Below are 26,821 nucleotides of genomic sequence, written 5' to 3'. Positions count from 1 at the left end.
TTATGTACTGCACTGAGTTGCAGCTGTACAGCTCTGTCTGTCAAGTTAACTAATACCTAACAGTTTTAAACTTCTTTTATTAATTAATTTGGGTTTTCTTGCCACAGTCTCATTCTATTGTTGCCTTTTCCCGTTGTCATTAATGCTATGCTCTCTCCATCGACTGTCTAACAAACGTGCGGTGCAGTGTTGATAACGGTGGATGCGCACACTCTGGACTTTTTAAGGTTGTGGTGATGATGTTGCTTTTTCTGATCATTCCTGTGTTGTTTTTGAGACTGTCTATCTGCACACAGATGTTTAAACGGAGATAATCACAAAAGTTACATCCCTGAAAACACCAGTGAAGTGTGAGCAACACTGGACTGGATCACTCTGAACCAGATACAGACATTTCAGCACTACCAAATCCAGATTACCAGTGCTGTAAATGGGACTACACATCACAGTGTTTTTGGCTTTTTCCCTCTCCTTTATTGAGTTATATATCTTTTTTATGCATGTACTAGGTTTGCAAAGTGAAAAAGCCCAAAGTCCAGCCCAAAGGGAGTTCCCATCTCCCACAGAAAACTCTGCTCTGGACTGCCTGAAAACAGCTTGTTTTTACTCCAGCCTTTACTTCCCTTTCTTGTGACGTCACAATGAAAATACGTGTCATAATGCTCACCTAGCAGCTAGTCAGACACGCCCTCAAAAACACCAGTGGAAAAACAGTGAGCTGCACCACAGCTCTCCTCTCCCTGCCAAACACTAGCTACCCTCCAGGCAGTCAGTGGACATAAAGTTGTTCCTGTGATGTAGAGACAGAGCTCAGTTAAAACTTTATGGATGAAAGATACTTTTGTTACAGATTAATGACTCGCCACTCTGAAACTCTTGCTCCAGTCTATGTTGCCAAGCTGGTCAGCTACAAATACCTTGGGGTGCCGCAGGCAAACAGAAACCATGAGGAGGCAGCAAGGAAGTCCACCACAGCCAACAGAATACAACAGTACAACAGAAAGATGGTCCCCAAAGACAAAGGGCTTAGTGAATACCTCAGGCAGCAGAAACCCGAGGGTGAGGACAAGGAAGATGAAGAACCTTCATGGAGAGACGCTCCATCCAGAGCCGCTGCACGGCATGTACCACAGACAAATAGAAGAAGTGGTTGATATCCAGAAATCCTACCAGTGGCTGGAAAAGGCTGGACTGAAGGACAGCACAGAGGCACTAATCATGGCGGCACAAGAACAGGCACTCAGTACAAGATCAATAGAGGCTGGGGTCTACCACACCAGGCAGGACCCCAGGTGCAGACTGTGCAAGGATGCCCCTGAGACAGTACAGCACATAACAGCAGGGTGTAAGATGCAGGCAGGAACAACATACATGGAACGCCATAACCAGGTAGCTGACCGAGCTAAGATCCTGTGGGACTTCAAAATCCAGACTGACAAACTGGTGACGGCTAACCAACCAGACATCTTGTTGATCGACAAACAGCAGAAGAAGGCTGCAGTCATAGATGTGGCAATCCCAAGTGACAGAAACATCAAGAAGAAGGAACACGAGAAGCTTGAGAAATACCAAGGGCTGAAAGAGGAGCTAGAAAAGATGTAGAAAGTAACAGCAACAGTGGTGCCAGTGGTAATCGGAGCACTGGGGGCTGTGACCCCCAAACTGGGAGAGTGGCTACAGCAGATTCCAGGTATAACATCAGAAGTGTCTGTCCAGAAGAGTGCAGTCCTAGGAACAGATACTGCACAGAAAAAATAAATGTGGAAATGTGGAAATGCAGGCTTAAATAAATGTAGAAATAAATAAATACATATAGAAATAAATGTAGAAATACAGAAATAAATTCATGTAGAAATGCATAAATACAGAAATAGCCTTTTATTACAAAAATATACTTAATTTTAATTTATTTATGTATTTAATCATTTATTTCTGCATTTATTTATTTATTCCATTTGTTATTTTTGGTCCGTCATACACATATCAACCTTCTTTAAATAAATAATTGAAAAGACAGATTCAACAGTTGAATGCTTTTCTTGGCCATAAACAATTGTTTTGACAATTGATTTTCCAGACAGAATGTCGACCACACCACAGAGACTGCTCTTGAAGCTCTTCTATGACATCCATTTAAACACAAACAGTGGAGAAGTTTAAGTCTTGATGTCTTTACATCTCAGTTCATATAGAATATTATTAGACCAATCTGAAAGACTGGGGGGGGGGCACAGTAACACGGTCTGAATACTATTTGAGGGATCCAACGAAGGTTGAAATCAAGGGCAACTGGACTTGGTTGAAGATACTGGAAGACGTTTCGTCCCTCATCCAAAGGACTTCTTCAGTTCTGACTGACTGGCAGGGAAACTCAGCTATTTAACCTCAGTGGGGTCGTTGGCCCGGGTCATCGATACCGCTGGTTCGTTAGTGTTCCTTGTTGCTGTGACGACAGTCGTTACAGTCGTTAAGACTACCTGTGGCCGAGACTGAACGACCATCGTTGGTATCTTCACCTGAGGCCAATAGGAAACTCAACAAACGTAACCTATTGTGATTAGTGGGATAAGTTGGCGACATGTAATGTTTACACATTACATGTCGCCAACGGCTGCTTTACTTCAAAAGATTTGACTGGATAACCTGAAGTGACCACTGCTGTGCCACGTGTGTAAAAATGTTCTTAATATGTTGACACTCGGATCCTCCCTGCTGCTGTGTGATGGCTAAGTATTTAATAATAAATATAAAAAACGAATTATTCAATGACATGTAAGCATAATAGGCTAGATTTATTAATCTATTGCTTTCCTAAGCCTCCTGAGTAACCCTTGTCCTGCATGTTTTAGATCTCTCCCTGCTCCAACACAGCTGGTTTAGCTTGTTGTCAGGCAGATTCAGGAGTTCAGTATTTCAGTTCTGACAGTGTGTATTTAAGTATCTACACAGATGAGGGTGTGTTGTGTTTACCTAGTTTGATCAGAGTGATCTTTCCAGGATACTGATTGGTGAGGTCTCTCAGGGCCTGAATGGAACAGAGGGAGACATGGAGAATGAAAGAAACATAGGTGATAAGGGAAGACTGTATGGACAGAGACAGACAGAGAAACTAACTAAATAATTAACTAATTTCACAGGTGGTCTAAATTCAGTGACCCCTGCTGGTGTGTCCAAACAAAACATTTACAGTGATTTGGGCCTCGGCAATAAAAATGGAACTGATCAATTTTAGCAGTGATTTAGTATATACTTATTTACTACTTTAATGCAAGCATGATATTAAGTTGTGGACACAGACAAAAACTCATAGCTGCAAAATACATATTAAGATTAATTATATACCATCTAATACTAATTCATAATTTAATTCAAAATGGAGTTTTTCCTTGCCTCTGTGGCCAAGTGCTTACTCAATGTGGGTATCATTGTGTCTCTGTAAATATTACAAAGAGTACACTAGAGTACTGAACATTTCTTGGTCCTACGTCTGTATGGACGTACAGATAAAACTCTTATCTGCCAATGACCTGGAGATGCTGGACTGTTTGATTAAAGCTCCTGTTGTTGCATGAGTAATATTTGGATAATATGTAAATGACAGTCATGATTACGCAACTTACAACTTGTTCACTTGCACTTGACATTCAGAAGAACCACCTAGTCACTGAGGAACCCCTCCAGTGTTTCAATATGCTTGGACCGTGATACTGTCCAGGGTTACACCCACAAGTTTAGTCTCAAAGGTTGCTCTCTATGAGCAACCCAGTCTCCTGAAGATCACATTTATGTAACTAATAAGCAATAGCAAATTAATTATTAGGGAAAAGTTATAAGTGCAAAGTGACAAAATGTTCATTCTGTATGTCTCAACAAAACGCTGACTGACAGCGTATTTCATTGGTTTTCTCTACAACTCTCCTCCAAGAAGAACAATAGCATCAGTTGTTTCACCAAGTTGCTGTTTTATTTATTTATTTTATTAAATTTTTAATATATTTCAATTTTTCTAACACAAACACACACACGCTTTAATTACTTTACGCTTTAATTACTTGTTTAATGAAATGTATGGGGTTGATTGTTCTTATGTACTTTGTATGATGCTTTGGCAATATTGTTGTTACACATTCATGCCAATAGAGCTAATTTGAATTTTAATCCAAACATGATCTTGATAATTACCACTCTATAATGCTGAAAGTCATCCTCCCTTATGTTTCAACATTCCCTAAAGGTAAAACTGGACCACTGATGTTTCATGCTGTGACTTTTTACCTTGAAACACCTGTGTACCCAGTGAATCAGGGCTGAAAAATGCAACAACAGGTGTCACTGCTTAATTATTACCACTTTAATATCACACTGTTACCCAACTATTGTCATGTTAAATCCTAGCTGTAATGTAAAGCTCAACTAAAAAATATTTTAATAAACTTAGTTAAATTAAGTAGTTAAATTAGGACAACAGCACATAAAAAATCTCTCAGTACTCACAAGTTATTTTTAAGTCATTAAAAAGTCTTCCTCATGTGTTGTGGGTCCATTGCACACAGAGAAACCGTAACTCTTGATCTGTAATTGTCTCACCTCAGCGCTGGTTCCAGCAGGTTCTCTGCAACAGGCATAGATGTGAGCCACCTCTCCTGTCTTCTCTGCCAGCTGTTTCACCAGCTCCAAACCAATGCCTCTGTTGGTCCCAGTCACTAAAATGTTGCCTTCCAGTTTCTCTGACATGTTTGCTGATCAGCTGTCAAACCCCACCAGCTGTCTGACTACACTCTCTTGACAATGACTAAGCATGTGTGAGAGCACAGTGTTGTTGTAATGCTAGTCCTGTGTGCGTCATTGATAGAGGTGTGTACTGTGCAAGAAGGAAGGAGTAAGCCTCTCACCTCTCTGTGTGTATACACAGGACACCTACTGCACATTTGGACCACCTTTAACTTACATTTTATTATATACATCATATATATATATCATCTGTCATCTTATCAGCCAGCCAGCACCCTCCCTAAAGTGTCCCTGTTTGACTTGGAGTGACATTTTGTCCTTCTGGGACTCCAGTACTGAGCTTTGTCTGTCAACAGAGTCTTCTCTGGCCCCATAGTCATGCTTTGCTCATGAGCTAACCGCTTATTTGTCCTGACACGTGCTTGCCGTTTTGACAGCGGGAACATTTAAAAATGTGGTAATTCAGGATATACAAGATACCATTTGTCCCCTAAGAGTGAAGTTTGATATTGTCCCACAGAGAATGAGTACATCTGCGATGATGTCAAGACAAGAATATGTGGAAAGTTTGTGGTTAACCGCAGCTGCAGAAATATAAAGTTACCACTTGCCAGAAAGTAAAGAATTGTGCCTCTTCCTGTTTCAGGGACACCATTTTGAGTAAGGACAACCAGACGGAATGTGCTTAAGTATGAAGGTATTTTTGTGTCTTTTTAATTCAAGCAAAAAACGCCAACGCAAACCCATGATTGGTCAGTCAAACCACCAATAGAATCTCTTATTTAGACCTTTTTTGACTCGCAAAACTTTTCAACTTGCAAAACTCTCTCACTTAAAAACCAGTTGAACCTGCAAAACTTTTTGACTTGCAAGTAAAACTTTTTAACTTGCAAAACTATTTAACTTGCAAAACGTTCTAACTTTTTAACTTGCAAAACTATTTAACTTGCAAAACGTTCTAACTTTTTAACTTGCAAAACTATTTAACTTGCAAAACGTTCTGCCTCGCAAGTAAAACTTTTTAACTTGCAAAACTATTTAACTTGCAAAACGTTCTAACTTTTTAACTTGCTAAACTTATTAACTTGCAAAACTTTCTGACTTGCAAGGAAAACTTTTCAACTTGCAAAACTCTCTCACTTGCAAACTGGTTGAACCTGCAAAACTTTCTGACTTGCAAGTAAAACTTTTTAACTTGCAAAACGTTCTAACTTTTTAACTTGCAAAACATTCTGCCTCGCAAGTAAAACTTTTTAGCTTGCTAAACTTATTAACTTGCAAAACTTTCTGACTTGCAAGGAAAACTTTTTAACTTGCAAAACTATTTAACTTGCAAAACGTTCTAACTTTTTAACTTGCAAAACTATTTAACTTGCATGTTCTGCCTCGCAAGGAAAACTTTTTAACTTGCAAACAATAAGGACAAATTAGCAATTAAAACTTTAATGACACAAAAAAAGGCCTGTTTATTTTTAATTACAAACTTAATTTTTGATTGCAGTGTGATAAATTTTTTTGCTTGCATTAAAAAGACACACAAATACCATCATACTTAAGCCTCTCACAATCAGGCAGCAATAGATAGAACACTCATCTTGTCAATCCAAATGCTTGGTTGTTGCAATTTAGTTTTACACTAAATTTCAGCTGCATCTTTAAAGCTGCTCCAACTGATATTTTCAGATTAACAATCGCTGAAATGAATGTGTGAAATGTTTAAAGAACTGCTCACAAACCCACAGATAAAGATCACCAATTCTATCTCTCCTCAGCTCTATACAGCCCACAACTTTGTAGTTTTGGTTCACTCTCAGCTTTCACCAACCTTGTTTCCAGCAGCAGCAGGCAGTTGTTTTCAGTGAAAACCTTCTGTAGGGATCTTCCCATCAAAAATTAATTTGAGCTCTCCACTTTGGGTGTATATAATTTCTTATACCATGGTGGAACCCTAAATTCCATGATAATTCTTTTTCTGGCATCCTCTCTTTATTTATAACATTCTTTTTAAATCAATGGCACATCCTTCCTATTATTCCCTCATTGTCTCATCCCCTCCCTGTGCTCAAAATCCCCAAGGCTCTGCACAGCGGCGTAGAGTACACCACCAAACATACAGATACAAAAATAAATATAACAACACACGAATATGAAAAACACACCAATCAAGGGAAAATGCTTTTTAAAGAGACATCTTGGTATTCTAATACAAATAGACACTGGCTTTCCATAAATTCTATTATGGTGACCAAGTTTTATTTTGTATTTGCTCTAGCTCAGCTGGTAATATGGACAGCACTTGTTTCACCTGGTGTTTAAGATTATCAGAATCAGGAAAGGTACAAGGTAGATTTATTTGTCACAATAAAAAAAACAGGTTATATATTGAAATTTAGTTTGTAACTCCCTTCTGCTACATAGCACACAATGTACATTAATATAAAAGTCAATATAAAAATAAATAATGATAATAAACAGAATTAAACTAAATTCAACGGAGCAGTGCTGAGGATGAATTAGAGTTTAAGAGTCTGATACCTTGGGGGGAAAAGCTGCTCTGCAGTCTGGTGGTGCGGCAGCAGAAACTCCTATATCTCTACCCAGAATGCAGCGGGGTGAACAGGCTGTGTCTGGGTGGGTACTGTCCTTTAGTATCCTTTTAAAAGAATATTTATAAATAGCATGCTGGGACTGGGTTCAAATGTCTCCATGTATACAGTATGTGTATAAGCCTAAAACATAACTGCAGGAATCAGCATGACCAAAACAGCCCAGTCAGCAGGCCTATCTGTGTTTCACCATTCCTCTGACGGATATTCCCTCATTTACATCCCCCACCTTTATTTAATCAGATCATCTCATTGAGATCCAGAGAGAGCTGAGTGCAGCAGATAGAAAGAAACACCAACACGGCCAGACATACAGCATCAGAGACAGTCACACACACCACTACATGGATCTGAAGATGAGAGTTTATATTCTGTCACTTGGTCTTATGGAAATGGTGGTGGACAGCGTTGTCGTACACAATGATCCAAAATTTTCATACTCACCAAACCATTCATTGAGCCCTACTGCGCAAAGCATCAGCATTTGATATTTCTCAAATCTTTTATTCAGCTTTTTCCCTTAATCTGATGGCCCCATTTGCATGTCCCAGATAGCTGCAGTCAATCATAAGTCACCACATGGACCAGAGTCAGTCATCATATTCAGTTACAGTATGTTCACTACTTTAACTTTCCAACAAAAGTCCAATAGATCACATTTTTATGTGGCAAAAGTCTACATGGATGAGACAGTAACCTCTTAATCTTTAAAATGAACAGCGTGTGAAACCATGTAAAATCATTGATTTTTCCTCATCACCTTTTCTCTGAAAATAAGGAGCAAAGTCCATGTGTGTTCAAAGTTGCAACACTTACCAGTTTAGTGTCATCATGAGCTAAAACAGTGCCCAGCTCAAACTCTAAAGAAAAAGATGGTTTGCTTGATCCAAGTAAGAGGAACAGGTGCCCTAAGTTAAGGAGTTTAGTACAAAACCCCTTTGTGTGTCCTGGAAAGTGTTTTCATGATGAGCATTGGTAGCGGGATATATCATTATATAATATATATGACAACACTGCACAGCGGTTTAAAATACCATGTGAAAGGTTTTTAAAGGCATGGGAATTATGACTCTTGTCTGTTGGGAGTAGAGGAGGAAATAGTGTGACATTATTAAAGATACACACAGCCTGCAGCAGGAGGTCAGGGTGGATCGTTGTGTCAGCACAATGTTGGGAATTGACTGCTGTTCACTTCCTCTTTCCTACCAAAGGTCAATGCTGTTTTTTTTAACCATGACCTCAGTGTTTCCTTAACCGTAACCAAGTTATTTGAACCCAAACCATGATGGAACCAAGTTTTTTTGTGCCTATAACCAACCAAACCTTCACCACAACATTGTCAAAAGTTTTAATGAACAGTTATTTGTAACAGTTTTGGAAGGTACTCGGAAATGATCTCGTCCTGCTGATGAAGGTGTCAGATATGTCTTACACACAAGGCAATCTGGAAAGTGATGATCGTTTAGCCTCTCTTGATGAACTCCAGGCTTTAGCAGAGTGAGCAAGATTGTGTGTCTTGAGTGTGGCAAAAAGGAAAAAGTCAGACTCCGCCCACATCTGTCTGAAGAGCCCCCACCACTGCCATGAGGGTCTCATTTCATGCACAAACAGAACCAGCGTGGACACTGTTCATTTGTTTTGTTGTTGATTCTAACAGGGCCTTGCCATACAGGGTTGGATAGTACCTCATTATAAGTAACACAAAAGAGTAAAACAGTCATTTTTTAACAAGCTTGACATTTCACATTCATTTTTAAAACTTTTTTTACTCTTTACTCAAGTATTATTGGGCCAATAATGTCATTACATAGAACATCGCCGGTGAAACTGATCTTGGCTTTCACTCAGTAGGCTACCAGCTGTGTATTTATTCAGGAAAGAAGTTTTTGAGGAGAAGGCAGAGAGTAAATATGGGTGGATGAAACTGTTCTGTTGGGCTTTACACGTGAACAGATACAGGCAGCGATAGTACGCTTGGCAGCTAACAAGAAGTGATGTTCACAATACCTTCATGTAGATTAGTAAAATAATTGTATATATTTTTGATTAATTGTATAAAGAAATAGGTAAATTATAATAAACAGCAAAGCGGATTCCCTAGAAATAAGCATGTTGCACAGCAGATGAAACACTTATCATTCCAAAAAGAGACTTGAGACTTGACTTGGACTGTAAAATGACTTGTGAAGATCTCTGGCTTGCACCCAATAAACAATAATGAAACACTACGTAACTTGTACTTTCAGTACTTTCTTTTATAATTTTACTGGTTTGTCAAACAGTACTTGTTACAACCCAAGGGTTGTATATTTGTTGTGGTGTGTGTTCCTTCTTTCTCTGCTCTCTCTCAGTTGCCCTTCCCCCTTGCCTCTCCTACATGAGTGGCAGCAGGTGTGCCTGATCACCACTCAGTGCCTGGAGGTTAAGTAGGCTTGGGATAGCACAGCAGTTGTCTTGAGATCACAGTGCAGAACAGATTAGGATCTGCAATTCAGTGAGCAGAGCGTTGTCATCCAGCCAGCTCAACGGACAGTGGACGGGACAGCTGATGGTTTGGCCAGTGGGCTGAACAACGGCTTGGCGTGTGGTGCGCCCCTGGTGATCGCTCAGCAACCAGTGGGCCAGCCTACAGATCGGGCACTGCGTAGAGTGCTATGTAGGCCCAACTCTGTGAGTGAAGAGCCATGTGTCTGGGTTAGCCTCCTCAGTGGAGGGAGGACTTTAACTGCTTACTTATTTAGTTAGTGTTGAACATAACTCCTTTAGTTGCTTAGCCTGTGTTGATTATTACCGAACCGGTTTGATCGCTTTCTTCTTTTGAGAGAGTAGTTTTTTGTTGGTTTGCACAATTGTAAATATTGAAATAAATCTTTTTTTTTTTTGTTGGCACACTTATGGTTTCCTGTCCCCTCTTGCCCTGGTTTTATTTTAAATATTGTACTAACAGTATAACAGTACTTTATCCACATGGACCCTGGCACCTATTTCCAGGACAAGACACATGCCTTTGGTGTGAGAGACCCGGGTTCGATTCCCACTGTGACCCATCCACCATTGTGTCCCTGACACTTAACCCTTAGTTGCTCCAGAGGCGTGGGACCTCTGACATGTATAGCAATTGTAAGTCGCTTTGGATAAAAGCATCAGCTAAATGAATAAATGTAAAATAACATACCCAAAATAAATCAGTAATAACTCCTCAACCATTAGGCCTAGATGCATAATTCTGGTCTGCTTTGAAAGGTCAGAAGCTAAGGAATATAAATCCATTGTACATTAACATTTATTTTACCATTACAGACTACATGGAGATGAAATACAGAAAAAATATATTTTCATCCTCGCCTGGTTAAAAAAAAGCTTTATTTTATTGCAATAAACCATCAAAACCATCATAAGATAAATTATAATGCACCTGAATATCTTCTAATACACCTGGAATACAACTGTAACTGTAAATTTGATGAAAAGAAACTGATATACAACAGTTATTACACAATCTTTCAAAAATATACCAGGCGAATGTCCATGTTTTGTCCATATTTACTGTTTATACACTCACCTAAAGGATTATTAGGAACACCATACTAATACTGTGTTTGACCCCCTTTCGCCTTCAGAACTGCCTTAATTCTACGTGGCATTGATTCAACAAGGTGCTGAAAGCATTCTTTAGAAATGTTGGCCCATATTGATGGATAGCATCTTGCAGTTGATGGAGATTTGTGGGATGCACATCCAGGGCACGAAGCTCCCGTTCCACCACATCCCAAAGATGCTTTATTGGGTTGAGATCTGGTGACTGTGGGGGCCATTTTAGTACAGTGAACTCATTGTCATGTTCAAGAAACCAGTTTGAAATGATTGGAGCTTTGTGACATGGTGCATTATCCTGCTGGAAGTAGCCATCAGAGGATGGGTACATGGTGGCCATAAAGGGATGGACATGGTCAGAAACAATGCTCAGGTAGGCCGTGGCATTTAAACCATGCCCAATTGGCACTAAGGGGCCTAAAGTGTGCCAAGAAAACATCCACCACACCATTACACCACCACCACCAGCCACCACCCACAGTGGTAACAAGGCATGATGGATCCATGTTCTCATTCTGTTTACGCCAAATTCTGACTCTACCATCTGAATGTCTCAACAGAAATCGAGACTCATCAGACCAGGCAACATTTTTCCAGTCTTCAACTGTCCAATTTTGGTGAGCTCTTGCAAATTGTAGCCTCTTTTTCCTATTTGTAGTGGAGATGAGTGGCACCCGGTGGGATCTTCTGCTGTTGTAGCCCATCCGCCTCAAGGTTGTGCGTGTTGTGGCTTCACAAATGCTTTGCTGCATACCTCGGTTGTAACGAGTGGTTATTTCAGTCAAAGTTGCTCTTCTATCAGCTTGAATCAGTCGGCCCATTCTCCTCTGACCTCTAGCATCAACAAGGCATTTTCGCCCACAGGACTGCCGCATACTGGATGTTTTTCACTTTTCACACCAATTTTTGTAAACCCTAGAAATGGTTGTGCATGAAAATCCCAGTAACTGAGCAGATAGTGAAATACTCAGACCGGCCCGTCTGGCACCAACAACCATGCCATTCTTTCCCATTCTGACATTCAGTTTGGAGTTCAGGAGATTTTCTTGACCAGGACCACACCCCTAAATGCATTGAAGCAACTGCCATGTGATTGGTTGATTAGATAATTGCATTAATGAGAAATTGAACAGGTGTTCCTAATAATCCTTTAGGTGAGTGTATGTTCACTTTAATTGGGAGTTATCTTCAAAAGATCTCATAGTTGTTCAAAAGTTTTGGTAGCTGACGCTACAGTACTTTAGCTTAGCCGTTAGCGACTTTAGCTTAGCAGCTAGCGATGGCTTCTCCTTCTACCTCTCTCTCTCCTACTTTCTCCTGCTTGGTGTGTCAGATGTTCAGTTACTCCTCTGCCTCCTTTAGCGGTAATGGTACGTGTAATAAGTGTAGTTCATTTATAGACATGGAGGCGAGGCTCAGTGATTTAGAAGTCCGGCTCCGCACCTTGGTAGATCAGTCTTTAGCTACTGTAGCTAGCCAGTCCCCGGTAGTCGGTGCGGAACGGCCTGAGTTAGCCTCTGGTAGCCGTCCCCCGGCATCCCCTGTGCAGCCAGGAAGGGGTGGCCAAAGGAGGAATAGTCGTAAGCATTCAAAGCCCACGGGGCACAATCAACCTGTTCACGTTTCTAACAGATTTTCCCCACTCAGCGACACACCCGCTGAGAAACCAACTCTGATCATTGGCAGCTCCATTTTGAGAAACGTGAATTTAGCGAAGCCAGCGGCCATAGTTAAGTGCATCCCTGGGGCCAGAGCGGGCGACATTGAGTCTTTTTTGAAACTGCTGGCTAAGGATAAACGTAAATACAGTAAGATTGTTATTCACGTCGGCGGTAATGACTCCCGGTTACGCCAATCGGAGGTCACTAACATTAATGTTGAGTCGGTGTGTACATATGCAAAAACAATGTCGGACACCGTAGTTTTCTCTGGACCCCTGCCAAATCTGACCAGTGATGACATGTATAGCCGCATGTCGTCATTCGGCCGCTGGTTGTCGAGGTGGTGTCCAGCAAACGATGTGGGCTTTGTAGATCATTGGCAGACCTTCTGGGGAAGACCTGGTCTGATTCAGAGAGACGGCATCAATCCCACTTGGGAAGGAGCAGCTCTCATTTCTAGAAATCTGGCCAAGTTTATTAGTGGACCAAATCCATGACAACCCAGAGTTGAAACCAGGAGGCAGAGTCGCGGTTTAACACACTTCTCTGCCCTTCTAATTCAGCAGTTACCCACCCAAAACCCTACGCAGAGTCGCAGTCTAACACACTGCTCCATTCCACCTCCATTCCAGGAGTTACTTAGTGAAAATCCTATAGTGACGGTGTCTGTCCCCCGACCATCGAAATTATTTAAATCAAAGGTAAACAGAAGAGGAGCTGTACATAAAAATTTTAACCACAAGAGCAATAGTGCAAACTCATAGGAGAGTTAAATGTGGACTCTTAAACATCAGATCTCTCTCTTCTAAAGGTGTACTAGTCAATGAACTAATATCAGATTATGATATTGATTTATTTTGTCTTACTGAAACCTGGCTGAGTGATGGAGAATATGTTAGCCTAAATAAATCCACTCCTCCCAGTCATATTAATACTCACATTCCTCGAGGCACAGGCCGAGGAGGTGGAGTTGCAGCTATCTTCGACTCTACCCTACTAATCAGCTCTAAACCTAAACTAAACTATAACTCATTTGAAAGTCTTGTTCTTGGTCTTTCGCACCCAAGTTGGAAATCACTGCAACCAATTCTTTTTGTTATAGTGTACCGAGCACCTGGTCCGTACTCTGAATTCTTATCTGAATTTGCAGAGTTTTTGTCAACTTTAGTCCTTAAAACGGACAAAGTTATTATTGTATTTTAATATTCATGTGGACGTTGAGAATGACAGCTTCAGTACTGCGTTTATCTCTGTTAGATTCCATTGGCTTCTCTCAGAGTGTTCATGAACCAACTCACTGTTTTAACCACACCCTCAACCTTGTTTTGGTGTATGGTATTGAAATTGAAAATTTAGTGGTGTTCCCACAGAATCCCTCTTTGTCCGACCACTGTTTGATAACTTTTGAGTTTGTATTGCTGAACTACACGCCATTGGGCAAAAATTTCTATACAAGATGTCTGATAGTGCTATAGCTAAATTTAAGGATGTGATTCCATCAGTTCTAAATTCATTATCAAGTCACAAAGTAACGGAGGACTCCTATGCTAATTTCAGTCCCTCCCAAATCGATCATCTAGTGCTGCAGGCTCGCTGCAAATGACACTTGACTCTGTAGCCCCTCTAAAAAAGAAAATAATTAAACAAAGACGGTTAGCTCCATGGTATAATACTGAAACTCGCAAATTAAAGCAAATATCGCGGAAACTTGAGAGGAATTGGCGTTCCACCAAACTGGAAAATTCTCGTTTAATTTGGCAAGATAGTATTAAAACTTAGGAATCGTCATTAATAGAGGAAAATAGGAACAACCCCAGGTTTTTTTTCAGCACTGTAGCCAGGCTCACAGAGAGTCACAGGTCTATTGAGCCAAGTATTCCCATAGCTCTCAGTAGTTACGACTTCATGAGCTTCTTTAATGATAAATTTCTAACTATTAGAAACAAAATTCACCAAGACCTGCCCTCAACTGGCACTAACTTATCTCTAAACTCAGGAACCTTAGAAACAGCTGTAAAACCAGATATATGTTTAGACTGCTTTGCTTCCCTCAATCTTTACCAACTAACTTCAATAATTTCTTCATCTAAACCATCAACCTGCCTCTTAGACCCCATCTCGACTAGTTTGCTTAAAGATGTTTTACCCTTAGTCAGCACTTCCATACTAGATATGATCAATCTATCTTTATCAACAGGCTATGTACCACAGTAATTTAAAGTAGCTGTAATTAAACCTCTTCTGAAAAAGCCCAAACTTGATCCGTATGTTTTAGCCAACTATAGACCTATATATAACCTTCCATTTCTCTCTAAGGTTCTGGAGAAAGAAGTTGCTAAACAGCTGTGTGACTTTCTACAGAGCAATAGTTTATTTGAGGATTTTTAGTCAGGATTTAGAGCTCATCATAGCACAGAGACAGCACTGGTGAAAATTACTAATGACCTCCTCATTGCATCAGACAAAGGACTCGTCTCTGTACTGGTTTTATTAGATCTTAGTGCTGTATTTGATACCATTGACCATCAGATCCTATTGCAGAGACTGGAACATTTCATTGGCATTAAAGGAACCGCTCTAAGCTGGTTTAAGTCCTATTTATCAGATCGATTTCAGTTTGTACATGTTAATGATGAGTCCTCCATGCACGCCAAAGTTAGTCATGGAGTTCCACAAGGATCTGTGCTCGGACCAATCCTCTTCACTTTATATATGCTTCCTTTAGGCAATATTATCAGGAAATATTCCATAGGCATTCCATTATGCAGATGATACTCAGTTATATCTATCGATCAAACCAGATGAAACTCATCAGTTAGCTAAACTTCAAATGTGCCTTCAGGATGTTAAAACCTGGATGACCTGTAATCTTCTAATGTTAAACTCAGATAAAACTGAAGTTATTGTTCTGGGGCCTAAGCACCTCCGTGACGCATTATCTAAAGATATAGTTTCCCTTGATGGCATCGCTCTGGCCTCCTGCACCACTGTGAGGAATCTTGGAGTTATCTTTGATCAGGACATGTTGTTTAAGTCTCACATTAAGCAAATTTCAAGGACCGCCTTTTTTCACCTACGTAATATTGCGAAAATCAGGAACATCCTGTCTAAAAATGATGCAGAAAAACTAGTCCATGCATTTGTTACTTCTAGGCTGGATTACTGCAATTCCTTATTATCAGGCTGCTCGAAAAAGTCCATTAAGACTCTTCAACTGATTCAGAATTCTGCAGCACGTGTTCTGACAGGAACCAGGAAAAGAGATCATATTTCTCCTGTCTTAGCTTCTTTGCATTGGCTTCCAGTAAAATCCAGAATAGAATTTAAAATCATTCTTCTTACCTACAAAGCTCTTAATGGTCAGGCACCATCTTAAAGAGCTCATAGTACCTTACTACCCCACAAGAGCACTACGCTCCCAGAATGCAGTGTTACTTGTGGTTCCAAGAGTCTCCAAAAGTAGACTAGGAGACAGAGCGTTCAGCTATCAAGCTCCTCTCCTGTGGAACCAGGTTCCAGTTTGGGTTCAGGAGGCAGACACCATCTCCACATTTAAGAGTAGGCTTAAGACTTTCCTCTTTGATAAAGCTTATAGTTAGGGCTGGCTCAGGTGAGTCCTGAACCATCCCTTAGTTATGCTGCTATAGGCCTAGTCTGCCGGGGGATTTCCCATGATGCACTGAGCTCCTCTCTCCTCTACTTTCTCTCCCTCTGTATGCAACCTCATCCCATTATTGCATGTTACTAACACAACTTCTCCCCTTTCCGGTAGTCTTGTGCTTTCTCGTCCCTCTCCTCTCTCCTCCTATCACTTCCTGCAGGTTTTCTGGCTCTGGAGCTGTGGAGTCTGGATCTGTGGTTGCGAGTCACCTGCTGCCCCCGTGTTCCTGCTCGACACCCTCTGCTACAACAACTATTGTTACTAGTCCTATTGTTATTATTGTTATTATTATCATTAACATTACGATTGTTATCATTAACACTACTATACATATCTATACCATTTTTCAATTAGTCTATAGCAACATCACCTTTACTGTCTATACCTCTGTTTGTGTATATTGTGTAGGCTGCCTCCCTAACATAACCTAATAACATCATGGAGTACGGTCTAGACCTGCTCTTTTATGAAAAGCACTGTGAGATAACTGTTGCTGTGATTTGGCGCTATATAAATAAAACTGAATTGAACTGAAAACATTATTTCTCTCCATACAACCACATCCATAAACATAAAGCTTCGAAAACATTGAAATATTGATAAAAAACAGTCAATATTCCTGTGACCAAAAGCACTCCCATGCTTTACAGGCCACAGCTTGAGAACAGAACATCCTACAAGTGGCTGCAAGTGGGCTCTGTCTGTTCGTATTGAAGAGACGAATGGATGTCTGTGTAGCTCCTACGGGTCGCCAGCAGAGGCTGATAAAGACCGCCTTCCGCCAAAGCAAACTCTTCTTCTCTACTTAAATCTGACCACAGAAACGAAACTTAGCGACGAAGCCGACCTCACCAAGATGGCAGCCCACCAGATGGTCTCTGTTAACTCCACCGGAGAAAACGGAAAACAGCTAGAACAGCGAAAATCGATTACATCCCCGGTATCGGGCAAGTCTGTTTCCAAGTTTACTTGAGTAATTTTTATGGGAGTAATTGTACTTTTACTTGAGTAGAGATTGCCAGTACTCTAGAAAGTAGAAATTTTGCATTCACACCTGCAGTTTGGGCTGACTGAACTCAACAAACAAAATGTGCTCTCCAGATGGCTTCATTTTGTAAGGGTGGTGCTGGGGGTTGGTTTGTGGTGTTCCACATTTCCCAGAATGGATTTTGATTAATAGTGGTCAAGTTTCACGTGAGTATATATATTTTTTGTTCCTAATTGTGCGTTTATATTTGTCAAAAAATGAATTGTACCTAATGCGTATGGCCGGATTGTTGGCCTGTTTTCAGTTGCTATTTTATTCAGGTCTTTTCTGATGGTCTTGCATTCTTGATGAAACCATTTTGCCTTTTATGGGCATCCATTCTTCTTTTCATCAGATCAGCTTTGATAGCTGCCTTATGAAATATCATCACATTTATACTTTTATTCACTTAGCTAATGCTTTTATCCAAAGTGACTTACAATTGCTATGTGTGTCAGAGGTCACACACTTCCGGAGCAACTACGGATTAAGTGTCTTGCTCAGGGACACATTGGAGATGTTACAGTGGGAATTAAACCCACACTAAAGGCAAGTCTTATCCACTGTGTCATTGCCACCCCACACCTTAATGGCCTTGTTTATACCATCACTGGTATGGACATAGTGATTTAGGTCATTCATCAGATTAGGTGAGTTCAAGGCCATGATGAATTTGTCTCCACTGTCTGGGGCTCATCTATAAGTAGGATAAAATGTATACAGCTTACAAAGTTCCCTTCTGGTGTCACTGATTTGACCTGAGAGTTTAACCACATTTATTTGGTTGTGTTCTGAAAGGAGGGGTTGCTGCCTGACAGTGAATGCAAGTGGAGAAGTCCATGACAGTGACTGCATAGTGTACTACACTAGACCCAAGAACTGAGGAAATTTGTAAATGTGAAGCTCCCTAAAGAGTCTCCTCGAAACCTACTGTTACCTTTGTACAGGCTTAAGGCCAGACAGAAATGCACTACCTCCCTGCCACTTTGATAGTGAATGTTGTTCCAATTGGTGATGGTCGGACTGACAGGAGAGACTGACCAAACAACATGGTTGTTGCCCAGTGGGTCAGTGACATCAGGTTAATTTCCTGTTCGTCCTGTAAAAGTAAAAAAGATTCACAATTTGGGTTTTATCATTTATTTATTCTATTAACCATGAAACTCTCCCTTGTGCTGCTTCTCCATTTAAAGTGTGGCATCTAAGTAACAGCAGGTGTCTCTGTCCAGGTTTGTTATCCTTACAATGAAGGCTCCATAGGAGAGAATACCATGTTAGGAAAAAACCAGGGGTTGTTTAAGAGTTTAAGTTATGCCAGCGTGTGACCATGGCATGTTCAGCTCATGTAATTCAATTCAAGGAGGTGTTAATGACTCTACTTACCATCTGAATTCCAGCAGCAGAGGCAGCAGCCTGACCTGGCTTCTCTGTCTATATTGGGCATACATTTACACACTTACAATTTGGACACTGTTTGCATACTGTTTATTTCTGTTTTATAATTGCTTCTGTATTAATGTATACTGTCTGCTATATAGCAGAATGGAGTTACAAAGCTCAGTTTCATTATATAACCTGTTATATTGTGACAATAAATGTACCTACCTACCTATGTTTCATGGAGCAGTGCTGATTAATTCGAGTCAGAGTTCAAAAGTCTCACGCCCTGGGGGAAACAATACATCTCACTCAATAATAATGTTGACCAACAATGAATCTAATCCAACAAATCGCTTCACTCTCGATCAACACCGGGCAGAACTCTTAAAGGCTGTCACCCTAGCAGCAAGATCTGGTTGACTGTACCAGTTTCACTGTTTCAGCTAGAACAGCGAACATCGATTACGTCCCCGGAATCAGGTCAGTCCGTTACCATGTGAAGAACAGCCACCCTCTCCTCCTTGCAACATTCTGGCGTTCAGTGCAGAGAATTGCTGACTCTCCAGGCTTCTGCAAGCAATTTTACAGGAGCTCAAAACCAGAGTTATGTAAAACAAGAGTCATCAACTCACTTTTATTCCAGTGCACAGCTGCGCTGCAACACACACACAACACATATATCTCCCCTCTAAATTAAACAGAAAATTAACAAAATTGTCCTTTAAACGGGTCAGTTCAAACCTTTAAAAGACAACATGAAACATAAAAACAAAACTACCAGCAGAAATACAACTTGGCAAACAAGAAATTGGTGCATTACCGCCACCAGGAGTGTGGATCAAAGGATTAGTACTTATATTATTTACATAAATAAATAAAATAAACTCATATCCTCTCATTCATATTGTTTAGTCTAAGATACTGAAAAACAATTAAACTTATTAATTAATTAATTATTATTAAACCAAAGTGTACTATTTATCCTTCTGAGGTTTTGAACTAGCTGCCTTCTTACAACATGCTCTATTATTTCTTCTTGTCCACAGCAGTCACAACAGTGACATAACAGAGTTATGTTTGCCTATTTTCAATTATGTACTGTGTATTCCAGTGTGTACAAATCTAAGTCTTGATAGGATTGTTTGGTCTCTCCTGTTCCATCCTGCACATCTAATTTCTCCAACTATCCTGTGCAGTGCTGGCTTACCTGATTTGTATTTGTATAGCTCCCAGCATTATCATTTACATATGAAAGCCTCATGGGGGCAACACTGACAAACAAAATCCCCGTCAATTCCCGGCAGTCCCAGACATTTTTTGGTACTGGCCAGAAATTCTCTTGTGCAGGTGTTAACCTGAACTTCCACTTCCATTTTTCATGCAGTGATGTCTTGGTGAACTAGAAAGGAAGCTCAATGTCTGTGGGCAAGTCATTTAACATTACTAACAAACACATCATGGCTAGAACAGCTGGAATGGTTTGGCAGGGTTGCGTGCCACTTTGTTTCCCATTTACAGGTCCAGGGTTGAGTACAAACACTGGTTTGTTTTTTTTAGCAAATATTGAATTGAACAAAAAGACGAGTTGGATTAGAATATCTGACCCACCTTTAATTGCTGCATTGCAGTTCACTCATTCCTTGAACAGCCCTCGCTCACCCATTTACTACTCACTGTATAACAGACCCACAGACGTTCTTCTACAGTGAGCAGTAAATTTCGATTTTGGACACTTCTCAATCATCCCTATTTTTTGTTATCACTGACGGTGTATAGTTGTACAGTTTTTTGGATTTTTAAAATGTAGTGCATTGCATTGTGGGATTGTTAGCAGAAAGTAGTGAACATGAATTGACACATTTTAGGTCCACTTTTGAAAAACTATATTGGGCATACATTTACACACTTACAATTTGGACACTCAAATAAAATGGTGGGAAATATAGTACACAGTAAGCGATTTCAGCCATGTAATTAGTTTCATCCACGGTTCCTGCTGTGACAAGTAGAATGTCTGCTGTGAAAAAGGCCTGAGAATCTGAATCAATGGGAATGATATATTTCACATGGATTTCAATTTCACAATAGAAACTGCTCTATATTCTATTACAAAACAAACAAATAATTAATATAGCAGCACAACACACAAAAGAAACTAGTTTCAGTGAAAGAACACGATGGGATTTTCAGTTATATAGTCTGTGATGTTCTTCATCTCTCAGTAGCCCGTTAGCTTAGTAAGTTTTACTTGTTGAAGCAAATGGGTGAATTGTAGCCACAGTTTGATTGTTTAAGAGGCAGCACCCATTAGTTTATATGGACTTAATCAATTAAATTAAATAAATAACTAAATCAAATTGATTTACAAAAAACCTCGCTGCTGTGGGATGAAAAAAGACAAGTCTGATTTTGCATCATGCATTTCATTGAATTAAATCTCTATTCTATCATCTGAATTTTGAAAATGAATTGAGCTCGATCAAATTTCAGTTTCACTGTGTACTGGACTGCAAGGTGTCTGAAAAAGTTGTTCTAGAAATACACCACTTTTACCACTGGCAATCTTTTAGAAAAGTCCCCCCTTAAAACTGGCAGAGTCATTTGTCAGAGCAAAAGGGTCACAACAACATACAGAAGACCATCAAAGTGAGTGAAAAGGAAAGCTGTGTTCCTAAATATTAATGTGGTAGATTTGCTAGACTAACAACTAATGCTGATTAAAATTGTGAATGTAATGACACACTGTTGTCCTACAACTTCCTGGGGCCTCACACAATCTGTCCCGGGCAGTTATTGTGGTAATTTGTTTGTAAATGTATTAGGTCGATTGCAGCAGTATAGCACAATATAACAAGAAATTGTGAGAAAAACTAAACGTACCAATGCTCTCTTCTAAAGTAATTTTTAAATTGATGTAATCTCTGCTGTCTAAAAACTGCTGCAGCATTTGCTCCCCTCTGTGCTGCTGTTAGCTAACTGCAACTCCTCGACTCAGCTTTTGGCAAGCAACGGCATTCAGCAACCAAAGCAACCTAGGGCTTATGGGAAATGTTGTTCCTTATGGGCCACTAAAAGCATAAATATAGAATAAACATTATTAGAAGATTCAAAATCATAGTGTTTATTTCAACATATGAAGTGAGCCACACTCAGAAAGGCACCTGCTCCAAGGTTGGATTTTTAGTTTTTAGCACAGGTGTAATGTCAATGGGATTTTGAATGAGGTTTTCTTAGTTCTGGAACAGAACCGGATTCCAGTCACTTCGGGCGCTCTATGTGACCGTACCTTTAGGTTTAGGATTACTCGTTTTGGCTGAAATTGATCACTTCATCTACAATGGGCCAATAAAATGATGCCACATATTATAGGCTCAGAAATTATATTAACATCACCAACAGGCTTTAAGAGACAGTTTTCCTTTAATTTATCTTCACACTTTGTCCTGGGACAGATTAAAAAAACAAAAAAAAAACAAACAAAAAAAAAAAACCACACACACACACACAATAGGGCTTAACCTGATACAAGCTTATGTCATGAGGGCAATACCCTAAAAATAAAATAGTTCATCATACCACTGTGTAGGTACAACAATTTAATTGTTGCTTCTCTATTCAAGAGGCAAAATGTTAGTACCTTCAAGGACCACTGTGTGGTAATGTTAATAGAGCAGCTGAATCCAGAAAACTTTCCTCTTTTAGAACAACCTTTAGCAGTCAAGTGATAAGAAATAATAAATATCAGAAGCTAAACAAAGAAGTTCACCAGATATCTTCCTTTACAAAATTAAAAATGCTTCATCCCTTTCGCCAGGAGAACAGAAACACATGTGGTTGGAAAAAGGTTTTCAAGTTCTTGTTGTCCTGTCTGACAGACAAACAGGTTGCAGAAGCTTCAAATGACATTACTCCTCAGTGGACTGACAAGTAACCAGCAGCACCCAGATATATCTACATTTATACATCTACAGTTTCTTTGATCATTCGTCTTCCATAACTCTCAACCATATAAAGTAATGCTTTGCTACTGTGCCTTTTTTGCTTCTGATGCAAACAGAAAATGTGACGTGTCAGCACAAGCATGACATTCAAGTCCAAAATTGTCCTCTTGATCAGACAACGATGCTGCTGGATGCCTGTTATCTCTGTCAATCCAAAATTGAGACTGATGTTTGGTTGCTACTGCATTCCACTGACTGCCCTCTAGTGGTGTAAGCTGTGCACTACATTGCATCACATTAGAACAGTGGTTTCAGTTTGGCAGTTTATGATACCTTTCCATTTGTGCTGCTCAAGTGATTAGATATTATAACAATTTCCATATACTATGGTATATTTATAAGCCAAACACCACACAGCCATATGTGCTATTTGGATCTCAATTTGGGAATCTCAACCACAGAGAATTTCAGATGTTATGAGGACATTTTTTTGCCAATTGTCCATGATGTCCTGAAGAATCATATGCAAACATAGCTCATACTGTAAACTACATCACAGAACTTTTCCCACTGCAGTTTACCATTTTGTTGTCTGTTAGAAGACAACTGTCAGCTAATAAACATCTTACTTTACATGTTGACCAGGGCCCATATTTATCAAACTGCTAAACGGCAGTTGGGTTCTTTGATGGCTGCAGTGCAGACATGTTTTAAAATGATAATACCGTTATACTGTATAGGTAATATGTAATGCGAAGCAAAAAATAAAAAGGAGTTTGCTCTGTAGAGCATTGTTCCGTGTAATTCTTAAATGTTTAATAAATATGGGCCGAGGGAGGTCGTAATGCACCAACTGGTTTTAGTCTCTCAGGCTAGATAGTTTCCATTTGGGAGGAGGCCTAGGTTCAGACGGGCCTACCAGACGTTAAAACAACACCCGTTACACCCCCCCCCCCCACCAGTAAAAAGCCCTTAACACACATGGTGTTAAATCAATTCCTCTTAAGGCTATCAATGTCCTGGACGTGATTGTGTTTAGTGAGCATCTCCCTTTGGTTCCCCGCACAGTTCATACAGGACTTCATATTGACAGTTCGGATATACTGTTGAGTCCAGTCCAGTCACTTGTAAGCTCTCCAAAACACACCACATCATGAAAACAAAGCCATGTGTGTTTTTGTATGTGTGTGTGTCAAAGATGACCGTCCACTTAATCAGCTCAGCAGGCACTTCATCAGATGTTTATGTCCCGGACATCTGTGGGTGTAGTCGAGAGGTCCTGCCCCTCACCGATGTTCTTAGTTTCCATGGTAACTGAGTGTTGCAGTTGTTGTGCCTGTCTGAGACTGGTTTCCAGCAGCGACTCGATTTGTTCCTGACACGCCCTGAGACAGTCCTGAAGGGCGAGAGTTCAGGTTAGTTTGAAAGTCAGAGATCATCTAATGCCTTGATTGCATGGCACGGCACGGCACGGCACGGCACGGCACGGCACGGCACGGCACGGCACGCTTGGAAATGTTCTTTTATACTTTTCCATTGACATCTCTGTTAATATAACAGGGTACAGTCTAGACCTGTGGCCTGTACTACGAAGCGGGGTAACTTATCCAGGTAACTTCACGAGTAACTTTGTGACGTCAGGTGTAACTTCCTGATTAACCCGTACTACGAAAGGAGGATAGGTGTTAACCAAAGTCTGTTGCCATGCCAATTTACGCTGCATCTCTTAACTGCTCTGAGCCGATTGTGTTCGTGGTTAACTCGAGGTCACCCTGCACGTGGACTACACACCACATCTGAACTCACTGTTAATGAGGAGAAGTACACTATTACCACTTGATAAAATATTTTTAGGTTTCATCCTGACTTGTTCCACTGGGGCTGCGGCTGAAATGAAGTTATTCTTAACACAACAACATTAGGCTACGTTCATACAGCGAGCCCTGCACCCTCTGTGATTTTAGGGAGGAGATATTAATTAGCCTAATTAACCCAACAGTTTCTCAGATGTAGCCAATCTTAACTGTTTTCATGTATCTAGATTGACTATTTAACTTGTCCAAAAAATACGAAGCCAGGATGGAAGTTAATAAACCAAGAAAAAAAAAAAAATCCTAGATGAAAGTGGCAAATTCCAAGAACAAAACTCTTTCAAAGTCACAAAAAATTATAATCAGTCTGGTGTTTTCTTCTGAAAACGCCCAATCCCAGCAAAGTCTCTAAGGTACATGATAATATAGTGATTGTGGGCTAAACTCACAAGTATTTCCTCATTGCTAAATCTGAACTGTCTAAGTTAACTTTCCATTGCATGCATAATACACGGCAGAGGTGTGTGTGATGTTGCAGCTTTGCAAAGTGAAGTTAATATAAAGATATGACTATAATGTCACAGAATATTCACGGTTTTTACTTGTAGATTAATCTCGGAAGTGAATGAGTCCATAAAATACTAAATAGAGAATTAGCCTACAATAAGAACACTGAAGATAATGACAAATTTCCTCAGTGCGATGCCACGGTGTTAGATTTAGCCGTAAACGTGTCTTTAAACTCCTCATATCCTGACACAATCAACGTGCATTCTTCTAAGAAAAATACGGAGCATGCGGCCAAACACACCCCTTCTATGCGAATGCGCACATACTCTACTTAAGTTAACACCAACTCAACAACATCTTATTATTCGCCGTCGTGGTACCGTTTAACAGTGTAGGCGGTCAGATTTTGTCAACCCTGAGTTTGCTTGATAACCCTGAGTTAACTCTGAGTAGGCTGCTGTTTATGCTCTATATGAAAAATGCTATTAGGTAACTTCTGCTACCTAATTGCATGTTTGTCATTGGGACTATGTAAATAAACCTGCTTTGAATTGTATCAAGCAGAGCTGAGCCAAGTCATGTCACGGACAGATGTACCCACCGGGTCACTCCTGATGGTCTGGGCCAGGTGCTCTGTCAGTTTCTGAGACATCATGGCATTGCCCACCATCGTCATCTGTAAGCCCTCCACTGCTGCTACCATGCTGCCTGCTGCTACCATCGACGGAGGGCTGGCTATGAATTTAACATCTGCGGAGCATTAAAATGGAACATGATGTAAATATTGCACCTTTCAAATAGCTGATGAGAATAAAGACAACCAAATAAGGACAAAAAACATTCAGAATTCAACTTCCATAGTCAAAGATTATTAAGATTTAATTCAGACTGAAAACACACTTGCACTGGTCCAGTCACACACACACACACACACAGAGTCAGACAGTAATATCTAGCAGGAATGTGCACATGCATATGTTTGGCCAATGTAGTGCCACGCCACATGACGTTGCAGCATAGGTTTAGCCTGGTTCAACTTTCCTGCTGGGCACCCTGCGTTATTTTGGTGGAGGTTGCCGCCAAGCCCTGAAACAACCATATGCGTGGTGGAGTTTATTGTTTGGCAAAAATAAAAATCAACTTGTGGAGGGATGTCAGGATGTTACTTGCAAGATCAAACAAGTGCGCTTCCATAATCCACTGCTGTGTTTTTGTGTTATTTGTGTAGCCACCGAGCAGAGTCATCCCAGTGATGATGAGACAAGGGCAGGAAAAAACAGAACAGATAAGAGTCTATATTTGTCAAGCTGCACTTGTGTGACTAAGGAGTTATTGAAGTTCTTTTTTAGAAACATTATAATATGAAAACTAACTTTATAAAGTCAACCTAAAGCAAACATGAAATTATTCCATCATTCGTATCATATTCGATGTTGTAATAAACACTGCTGCTGCAGGGTCAGTCTGCCAGACTGCTATAGTGTGCAGCCTACTGCATAACAAATAAGGATGGCCTGGCTTAAAAGTGCCTCAGTTGAAGTGCCACTGTGTTATAGTGCTTATGGGAACACCTTACATACCTAAGAGACATTTCACCCCTTTTTATAAAAACAGTCATGTAAGTTGTGGACCCATACATACCTGTGGCACACAATGCCACGAAGGTACGAGCATGCTTCCGGAGTATGGGCCTGTTCTCTCTCCTGACAGGCAGCTTGACAGGAAGTGGTCAATGAAGTTGAGAGGAGTTACTGAGGCCAAGTCCCACTTCAGCTTGTTCAAAACCAGCAGCTCCATTTGCTGTGGCGTTGGATGAGGACAGAGAGAAGAATAAAAGGACAATTTCAAGTGTGAGCCAACTAGACAGATGCAGGAGATAACAAAGATGGTGATGGTTTT

At 40.3% G+C, this 26,821-nt stretch overlaps 1 protein-coding gene and 1 pseudogene across 1 annotated transcript; both read right to left on the bottom strand.

Annotated features, from left to right (window-relative positions):
• Window positions 1–2,970: 2,970 nt before the first annotated feature.
• On the bottom strand, window positions 2,971–5,523 carry LOC119893615 (short chain dehydrogenase gsfK-like; the record flags this gene model as incomplete). The annotated part of the gene is given in 2 exon segments (XM_038705889.1): window positions 2,971–3,025; window positions 4,588–5,523. Coding segments are annotated over 2 exon segments (202 nt in total), but the record flags the coding sequence as incomplete, so codon positions are not given.
• Window positions 5,524–23,001: 17,478 nt separating this feature from the next.
• On the bottom strand, window positions 23,002–26,719 carry LOC119893616 (annotated as a pseudogene).
• Between the last annotated feature and the right edge of the window lie 102 nt (window positions 26,720–26,821).

This window comes from Micropterus salmoides, unplaced genomic scaffold, assembly GCF_014851395.1.
Source record: "Micropterus salmoides isolate LMB-PRFRI ecotype aquatic unplaced genomic scaffold, ASM1485139v1 Ms_hic_scaffold_8, whole genome shotgun sequence".
Lineage (NCBI taxonomy): Eukaryota > Metazoa > Chordata > Actinopteri > Centrarchiformes > Centrarchidae > Micropterus > Micropterus salmoides.
Note: the sequence above shows the minus strand (reverse complement) of the source record. Positions and strands in the feature narration are given on the sequence as shown.